This window comes from Lagenorhynchus albirostris, chromosome 1, assembly GCF_949774975.1.
Source record: "Lagenorhynchus albirostris chromosome 1, mLagAlb1.1, whole genome shotgun sequence".
NCBI classification, from domain to species: domain Eukaryota; kingdom Metazoa; phylum Chordata; class Mammalia; order Artiodactyla; family Delphinidae; genus Lagenorhynchus; species Lagenorhynchus albirostris.
In genome coordinates, this window is record NC_083095.1 from 111,099,833 (window position 1) to 111,109,879 (window position 10,047).

Here is a 10,047-nt window from a genome sequence, read left to right on the forward strand (position 1 = left end):
TTGAGAGTGAAATTAAGTCATCACCATGTTAAGTATTCTCAGAGTTACAGTAAGTTAATTAGTGGTATAGTTAGGACTAGATTCTAGGTCTGTAAATCTCAATTCATTGCTTTTTTCACTACTTTATGGTACCTTAATATGAGGCCAGGCTTCAAGTCAATTTCTTATGGAAACAAAGCAGCTAAAACTAAACATATCAGTGAGCAGTAATTGAAATAGATATGCTTTTTAAGCAGGTTGATGATGATATTCAGTGCAGTGAAATCTGCTGATTAATGATTCAGTTAAAACCATTTTCCCCCCAGTGTTCATTACAATATTTAAGTTACTTTCCTATAGCTTTAGAATGTTTATTGCCAATAAGTAAACAGTGTGTTTATTCCTGTTGTATTTGGTGTTTTTTTGATCTCAGGTGCACATGAACTTGAACAGATGCAGCTGATTTTAGAATCTATTCCTGTCGTACATGAGGAAGATCGTCAGGAGCTTCTCAGCGTTATTCCAGTTTACATTAGAAATGACATGACTGAGCCACACAAACCTTTAACTCAGCTGCTTCCGGGAATTAGTCGAGAAGGTATTGTGACTGAAGAGTAGGCATCATGTAATGGTGTGTTTGTGTGTAAGCAGGATTTGTGTAGGGAAGCTTTAGCTTTTTATCCTTAGATATGTAGCATTCTCGCAAATAGTCTTTAGACACTTTAAGATATACCTAAAACTTCAGCACTGGCTTTCCCTTTTTTGGCCTGGCACTTAGGCTGGGATCTGTTTCTTTGCTCTGAATAATTTTCTAGATTCCAGAAAGTAACCCCTCTCTCCTGGTTCTAACTCCATCTACTTTTCCAGCTTAGACCTCTGATTGTCTACGCTAGGTGAACAGATTAATCACTGACTCTCACTAAGCTGGAATGGGGTTCTGTGAGGGTTATATGATACATAAGTGTGGGTGTGAATATAAATGTGATTTAGATATGAAAGAGGGAATTGAGTCAGGGAAAGCAAAGGTTTCAGAGCAAGGAAGAGAAGGAGGAGAGATCAAAACTCCATGTGAGCAAACTTCCTACATAAAAGTTGGCAGATCACTGTTAGTAATATTAGGTGCTAAATGTGAGAGTTTGTGCAGACTTGAAAGTAGTAGGAACTTGGGGAGAATCAAAACTGTTGACCACTAAAGTAATTAATTTCATATCTCAAAATAAGACATATCTTTAGGGTTTGTTGATATAAATAAGATACAAAAGTCTAACTCCTGTAATAGTTATCTGTAATAAGATAACATTCTTTAAAAGAAGAGCATTAGACATGAAAAACATCTTTTGTAAAAGTTGATTGTGTCTCATTATCTTTAAGAATTATCATACTGTATTTAGCTACATCAATGCCAGGATTGTAATAGTTCTTTCATGAATCATAAAGATAGGAATATATACTTTCCTAAACATCTTAAGCTTTTCTCACGTTCTGTTCATGATCATCGGAGGGAAAAAGCAAATAAGATTAAGTACATGTGAATTAACACATTAAGACTACTAGGAACCCTGTTCCCACTAGTGTCGTTAGATGAATACCCAGTCTTAAATTTCCCTCCATTCTTACCTTTCATCCTCCCTTTCTCTATAGTTTACCACTTAATTTCTTTTTTTTTAATGGATCTTTATTGGAGTCTAATTGCTTCATAATACTGTGTTAGTTTCTGCTGCACAACAAAGCGAATCAACCATATGCATAACACATATCCCCATATCCCCTCCCTCTGGAAGCTCCCTCCCATCCTCCCTATCCTGCCCCTCTAGGTCATCACAAAGCACCGAGCTGATCTCCCGTGCTATGCTGCTGCTTCCCACCAGCCAACCATTTTATATTCGGTAGTATATATATGTCGATGCTACGCTCACTTTGCCCCAGCTTTGCCCTCCCACCCCATGTCAAGTCCATTCTTGATATCTACCTCTTTATTCCTGCCGTGCAACTAGGTTTATCAGTACCGTTTTTTTTTTTTTCTTTTTTAGATTCCACATATATGCGTTAGCATACGGTATTTGTTTTTCTCTTTCTGACTTACTTTACTTTGTATGACAGACTCTGGGTCCATCCACCTCACTACAAATAACTCATTTCTTTTGATGGCTGAGTAATATTCCACTGGATATATGTGCCACATCTTCTTTATCCATTCATTTGTTGATGGACATTTAGGTTGGTTCTATGTCCTGGCTATTGTAAATAGTGCTGCAATAAACATTGTGGTACATGTCTCTTTTTGAATTATGATTTTCTTGGTATATGCCCAGTAGTGGGATTGTTGGGTCATATGGTAGTTCTAATTTTAGTTTTTTCAGGAACTCCATACTGTTTTCCATAGTGGTTGTATCAATTTATATTCCCACCAACAGTGCAGGAGGGTTCCCTTTTCACCACACCCTTTCCAGCATTTATTGTTTCTAGCTTTTTTGATAATGGCCATTCTGACCAGTGTGAGGTGATACCTCATTGTAGTTTTGACTTGCATTTCTCTAATAATTAGTGATGTTAAGCATCTTTTCATGTGTCTCTTGGCCATCTATATGTCTTCCTTGATGAAATGTCTATTTAGGCCTTCCACCCATTTTTTAACTGGATTGTTTGTTTTTTTGATATTGAGCTCCATGAGCTGTTTTTATATTTTGGAGATTAATCCTTTGTCTGTTGTTTCATTTGCAAATATTTTCTCCCATTCTGAGGGTTGTCTTTGTCTTCTTTATGGTTTCCTTTGCTGTGCAAAAGCATTTAAGTTTAATTAGGTCCCATTTGTTTATTTATGTTTTTATTTCCGTTACTCTAGGAGGTGGGTCTAAAAAGATCTTGCTGTGGTTTATGTCAAAGGGTGTTTTTCCTATGTTTTCCTCTAAGAGTTTTATAGTGTCTGGTCTTACGTTTAAGTCTTTAATCCATTTGGAGTTTATTTTTGTGTATGGTGTTAGGTAGTGTTCTAATTTCACTCTTTTACATGTAGCTGTCCAGTTTTCTCACCACCACTTATTTAAGAGGCTGTCTTTTCTGCACTGTATATTCTTACCTCTTTATCAAAGATAGGGTGACCATATGTTCGTGGGTTTATCTCTGGGTTTTCTATCCTCTTCCATTGATCTATATATCTGTTTTTGTGCCAGTACCATACTATCTTGATTACTGTAGCTTGGTAGTATAGTTTGAAGTTGAGGAGCCTGATTCCTCCAACTCCCATTTTTCTTTCTCAAGATTGCTTTGGCTGTTTGGGGTCTTTTGTGTTTCCATACGAATTGTAAAAATTTCTGTTCTAATTCTGTGAAGAATGCCACTGCATTGAATCTGTAGATTGCTTTGGGTAGTATAGTCATTTTCACATTATTGATTCTTCTAATCCAAGAACATGGTATATTTCTCCATCTGTTTACGTCATCTTTGATTTCTTTCATCAGTGTTTTATAGTTTTCTGAGTACAAGTCTTTTGCCTCCTTAGGTTTATTCCTAGGTATTTTATTCTTTTTGTTACAATGGTAAATGGGAGTGTTTCCTTAGTTTCTCTTTCTGAATTTTTTGTTGTTGGTATATAGGAATGCCAGAGATTTCTGTGCATTAATTTTGTATCCTGCAACCTTAGCAAATTCATTGATTAGTTCTAGTAGTTTTCTGGTGACATCTTTAGGATTTTCTATATATAGTATCATGTCATTGGCAAACAGTGACAGTTTTACTTCTTTTCCAATTTGTATTCCTTTTATTTCTTTTTCTTCTCTGATTGCTGTGGCTAGGACTTCCAAAACTATGTTGAATAAGAGTGGTGAAAGATTTACCACTTATTTCTATATCTTAGCATACTTCAACACCATTGTAGTAAATAGACCGATTTTCTCCAGAACAGTGCTATCCAATAGCATTTTCAACAATGATGGAAATGTTTTTTCTTTGCATACATTTGGGAGGTCAGCCTGACTACTTTCTTTTTTTTTTTTTCTGCGTTGAGTCTTTGTTGCTGCGCACAGGCTTTCTCTAGTTGCGGTAAGCAGGGGCTACTCTTCCTTGCGGTGTGTGGGCTTCTCATTGCGGTGGCTTCTCTTGTTGTGCATGGGCTCTAGGCACACAGGCTTCAGTAGTTGTGGCATGCGGGCTCAGTAGTTGTGGCTTGTGGGCTCTAGAGCACAGGCTCAATAGTTGTGGCACACGGGCTTAGTTGCTCCGCGGCATGTGGGATCTTCCCGAACCAGGGATTGAACCCGTCCCCTGTATTGGTAGGCAGATTCTTAACCACTGCGCCACCAGGGAAGTCCATCAGCCTGACTACTTTCTTTGTTACCTCTGCCTCTTTCTACCTGCTATCTACTGTTCCCAAATGCTAGGGATTTTAGAGTATATTCCTCTTGTGTAGCTGGATATATTTCCTTCCAAGGATGGTGATTATGCTGAGTCAACCATTCATAACTCTATGCCTCAGATTGTCTCTTGCCTTGAGACACATGGGCCCTGGCCTAAGACTGACTCTTGCAGGAAAACCAAGAACAACAGCTTGTTGTATCATGAAATGACTTCCTAGATAGGGTAATATAATAGAGAGGAGTGGAGAAAAGGTGAAAATATAAATGGCTATATAAATGTCAGCTATTTTTCATGTTAATGAGAGATTGGGAATTGAGAATAGCATCCTTTCTAGAGTGCAGCTTAGTTTTAGAGAGAAGGGCTAGCTAGCTTTTCCTTTGAGACAGAAAGTAAGGTTAAGTAGATGTGTGATAGACCATAGTGAAGAAGTAGGGATTGAGATAAATGTGAAGTAGGTTTATCTGTTGAGAATAATGGAAAGATAGATAGCATAAAGAGATGGTGAGGGGCTTCCCTGGTGGCGCAGTAGTTGAGAGTCCTCCTGCCGATGCAGGGGACACGGGTTCCTGCCCCGGTCTGGGAGGATCCCACATGCCGCGGAGCGGCTGGGCCCGTGAGCCATGGCCTCTGAGCCTGTGCGTCCGGAGCCTGTGCTCCGCAACGGGAGAGGCCACAACAGTGAGAGGCCCACGTACCGCCAAAAAAAAAAAAAAAAAAGAGATGGTGAGGAACATTGCTAAGCAATAGCAGAGGCCAAATTGAAATTCCACAGTATGTATGAATTTGTAGAAAGCTAGATACACATGTGATTTTGCATCTAGTTTTTATCAGCACTGTATGGCTAGGAAATGGAGAAAGTGGAAGGTAGGAATGATTCAGAGTTGAAGATTGATGTCAGTCCTAAGGCATACAAGTGTGTGGTGGTGGAGGGCTGGTGACAGAGTGGTTCAGGCTGGGAAAGGAGCTTAGGAAGGCCTAAAAGATTGAGTGGGAAGAATTGGGTTTCTGGTAGCTCCACCATAGCCCTAAAATGATCAAGTGCATTGTGTGATATGCTGTAGTATGATTGATGTGAAACAGAAATCAACAAATTAGTACAACAGCTAGTCAGTGAGATAAGGGGAAGAAAGGGCTTTATATTAAGCACTAGACACTATACATTTAATTTTTACACCTTGTAAGACATCTATCTATATATCCATTCTACACATGAAGAAACTGAAGTTCAGCAAGTTTAAATAACCTGTCCAGTTCCACATAGCTAGTAATTCAGCTTAGCTAGTAATTCAGCTAAGCTAGTGAGTTGCAGAGCTGAAATTAGGACCTATGTATTAGGTTGAGCCATATGAAATTGCTGTTGTTTGACCATTTTTGACTGACAAAAATGAAAGTTTCACATGGTTCAACTTAATATATTCCTTTTTCTTTATAACTGGCCATAATATGAGATTGGGGTATATTTCAAATATTTACTTTGTTTCTTGGACGCGTGTCTTTTCAATCAGTGAATCAGGAAAGCTAGTTTTATTTCTCTGACAAAACTTAAATTAACTTAACCTTTTAATTGTATAATCCCTTTTTGTTCTTTATGGGTTGGTGGACCTCCAGTATAGTTAAGGTGTTTTATTCCTCTGTTCTGCAGCACTGGATTTCCTGGAACAAATTCTGACATTCAGCCCCATGGATCGGTTGACAGCAGAAGAAGCGCTTTCCCATCCTTACATGAGCATTTACTCTTTTCCAATGGATGAGCCAATTTCAAGTCATCCTTTTCATATTGAAGATGAAGTTGATGATATTTTGCTTATGGATGAAACTCATAGTCACATTTATAACTGGGAAAGGTAAATTGACTCTAAATTAGAAAAAGATTTTTTTTTGAAAATTATTTTATTTTCAATGAACCGTAATATAGTGAGTTTTATTTTTAAATTATAAATGATAAGACAATGTAAAAGTCTTAGAAATTTAGAAATGGTCTTGGGTTTCTGTTGAACTTACTGCTGTCTTTGAATAGCCTTTATGTGATTTAAATATTTAATAATTACTGCTTAGGATATACATAATGGGAAAAATTAAATGCTACTTTGGAACAAGAAGTAGTTAATGTCGAAATTAGTTTGTTCACTTGTTGCATTTTTTTTACTCCTAAAATGTTGAGGTGTTTGAGAGTATGTTTACACACATCTGCCAACCATTTTCTTTCTCCACCTGAACATTTCTACCATCTGTGTATAGTTCTTTCCTCACATACCCGGATGTTTTCCAGTCTCCACATTTTCTGTCATACTTATTAGTTATCTAATCTCTTTTCTAGTCCCTCCTCCTCAACCCCCCATGTTTTCATGTGTGTCTCAGTCTGCCTCTACTTGAGCATGGTGTGGTCACCTTACTGTAATGTGTCAGTAAGAGGATACCACATTCAGTAAAACATATACATGGATACTTTTTGGTTTTTTTTGTTTTTTCTATTCATGGTGATGATTTCCATCAAGTCCTTATCTGCCTTATTACCAGTAGAGTGAAAATCTGTATGACACCTGATTGAAATTAGAGATCTACATTTTGTGGCCATAAAGTATTTTTTTGTGTGTGTGAAACTGTGTTAGAATTGAACTGTACATCAGCCACTCAGATGTTTATATGCATTTTATATAATTATATACTTTATTGGTAATTACCAAATATTGCCTCATATTGCTTTATATAGTAACAGAGCTTACCTATCCGTTAAGATTATATATTATAAATTCCTGGAGGAAGGCTCATGACTTAACACTCCTGTTATCCCATCATAGACCTAGCACGCACAGTGTTTTGATCTAAAAGGCACGCAGTGAATTTGAAAATGAAATCATACACCTGGACTAAGACTAATGTATTAATGTTTTTCAGGTACCATGATTGTCAGTTTTCAGAGCATGATTGGCCTATACATAACAACTTTGATATTGATGAAGTTCAGCTTGACCCAAGAGCTCTGTCCGATGTCACTGATGAAGAAGAAGTACAAGTCGATCCTCGAAAATATTTGGATGGAGATCGTGAAAAGTATTTGGAGGATCCTGCTTTTGACACCAGTTACTCTACTGAGCCTTGTTGGCAATACTCAGATCATCATGAAAACAAATACTGTGATCTGGAGTGTAGCCATACTTGTAACTACAAAACGAGGTCATCATCATACTTAGATAACTTAGTTTGGAGAGAGAGTGAAGTTAATCATTACTATGAACCCAAGCTTATTATAGATCTTTCCAATTGGAAAGAACAAAGCAAAGAAAAATCTGATAAGAAAGGCAAGTCAAAATGTGAAAGGAATGGATTGGTTAAAGCCCAGATAGCTCTAGAGGAAGCATCACAGCAACTGGCTGAAAAAGAAAGGGAAAAGAATCAGGGATTTGACTTTGATTCGTTTATTGCAGGAACTATTCAACTTAGTTCACAACATGAGCCTACTGATGTTGTTGACAAATTAAATGACTTGAATAGCTCAGTGTCCCAACTAGAATTGAAAAGTTTGATATCCAAGTCAGTAAGCCGAGAAAAACAGGAGAAAGGAATGGCCAATTTGGCTCAATTAGAAGCCTTGTACCAGTCTTCTTGGGATAGCCAGTTTGTGGGAGGTGGGGAGGACTGTTTTCTCATAAATCAGTTTTGTTGTGAGGTAAGGAAGGATGAGCAAATTGAAAAGGAAAACACTTACACCAGTTACCTGGACAAGTTCTTTAGCAGGAAAGAGGATACTGAAATGCTAGAAACTGAGCCGGTAGAGGATGGGAAGCTTGGGGAGAGAGGAAATGAGGAAGGATTTCTGAACAACAGTGGGGAGTTCCTCTTTAACAAGCAGCTTGAATCCATAGGCATCCCACAGTTTCACAGTCCAGTTGGGTCACCACTTAAGTCAATACAGGCCACATTAACACCTTCTGCTATGAAATCTTCCCCTCAGATTCCTCATAAAACATACAGCAGCATTCTGAAACATCTGAACTAAAACACTCAGCAGACATTTCTTTTTGTATTCTTCATGAAATGTGTTTTGTCTTCTTTATTACTAGTGTTTAAGTCATTTTTTTACTTGAATCAGATGGTGTCATTTAGAAAGGATATTTTCTTGGTTTTTAAAATCCAGACTTTTTTTCTACATGTGAGATGGTTTTCGTTTTAACTGGCATGTCGTTTGCACACTAAATAAAGAATAGAGCAAAATAATGCAATGCAGGAGGAGACAAAAGAAATGCACTAAGACAAGGAAAAAACATTCTCTCATAGAACAATGATCTGTTTTACAGGAAACAAAAATCTTGCCTTGAAATTTACACAGTGAGACTGTACATAGTTGCATGAAAATATCTATTTTTTTCCTAAAACATTTTTCATTCATGAGTATTTTCAAGTTTTTCATACTGTACACATTTCTTAAAAACACATGATACCAGCAGCAACTGAAAATGAATGCCGAATTTGGTACACATGTGTTATCTACCTCAAGGTAACAAAAGTATGTGGCAAAACATATACCACCCATAGTGCTTCACAATATGCACTTCTATTTAGCCAGCGTTTATTGTAGTAAACTAAATAAGATTCACTCACCGTTTATAAATGTTCTGGTATGCATTCTTTATAGTGAAGTGTTACTACATCACATCTTATTTATTTTAGCAAATCAGTATATTTTCTGTATTTAATTATAAAAAGTTAACGTAGTTTTTGAAATTTATTTGCAAATACACTTTTTCCATTTGGCACTATGGTTTGTTGCCTACTTAGCTGAATATATAATGTCAGCTTATCCTAAGGCTGTCCATGTACTTAATTTACTTAAGTATTCATTTTAAGTAAAGCGCTCACTGTGTATAGGAATTTGTATTTTGGAGGTGCTTGATCTATCTACAAAGAAAAATTAGGAATTACTTTATTATAAAATGCTCCTAGAAGTCTTAATTGTGTTTATTTTAAGAAAAAGAACTGTAATGTTAGACTTGTGTGCATGGACGTAATTAAGGTACATCATTATTGTAGTTTAAAAGTTGTACATGATAAGACATATTTTGTTTTTACTGTATGTTTTTACTGAATGATCTATTCCCCATCCCAAGGCAAGCATGAATAAAATTAGGTTAAATGTAGCATGTGGCATTGCAGTCTCTTAGAATTTGTTTCATCTATTTTATTTTATTGAATACTGTCTGTATCTTTGGTTATCCTGTTTGAAGAAAAAGGACAAATAAATCATGGCCGGCAAATATGGCTCTTGTTTAACTCTTTAGGTAATGAAAATAATTACCTGCTAGAATGAAAACCACTAGCAGAATCTCATCTAGTTCCACTTTTCAGCATCTTTGAACCGTGGCTACAGTTGAAACTATGTTAGGCTAAAAGACTTAAAAGAAAACTCTTCATCTCCACACAAAAATCTCTTGTTGACTTAACCTCACACATTAAAATAGAATAAGGCCTTCATAGATTTCAAAACTTATTATGTAAGATGTGTGTGGAAGCTTTGAACTATGCAGCTGGAGGAAGCTCCTTTAAATGTATTTGCTCTACAATACACCATCTTTCCTTTGCTCAAGAACTTACCCATTTACCTATCCAAATATAACCATTCTTCCTTTAACCTCACTTTTCTGTTTTGTCTTCCATTCGTGTTTTGTACACAGCCAGTTCTCTTAATATCTGGACTTCTACCTTTCCACTGACCTATTT

General features: G+C 36.8%; 1 protein-coding gene across 7 annotated transcripts in view; it reads left to right on the forward strand.

Annotated features, from left to right (window-relative positions):
- Positions 1 to 9,584, forward strand: part of MAPK6 (mitogen-activated protein kinase 6) — a 45,994-nt gene extending 36,410 nt beyond the window's left edge. For all 7 annotated transcript variants that reach the window (XM_060150017.1, XM_060149998.1, XM_060149990.1 and 4 more), the window contains 3 exons: positions 413 to 577; positions 5,975 to 6,176; positions 7,228 to 9,584. In XM_060150017.1, the coding sequence (XP_060006000.1) occupies positions 413 to 577; positions 5,975 to 6,176; positions 7,228 to 8,329 (1,469 nt within the window). In that variant the 3' untranslated portion in view covers positions 8,330 to 9,584. The remainder of the gene's footprint in view (positions 1 to 412; positions 578 to 5,974; positions 6,177 to 7,227) is intronic.
- Positions 9,585 to 10,047: the final 463 nt, after the last annotated feature.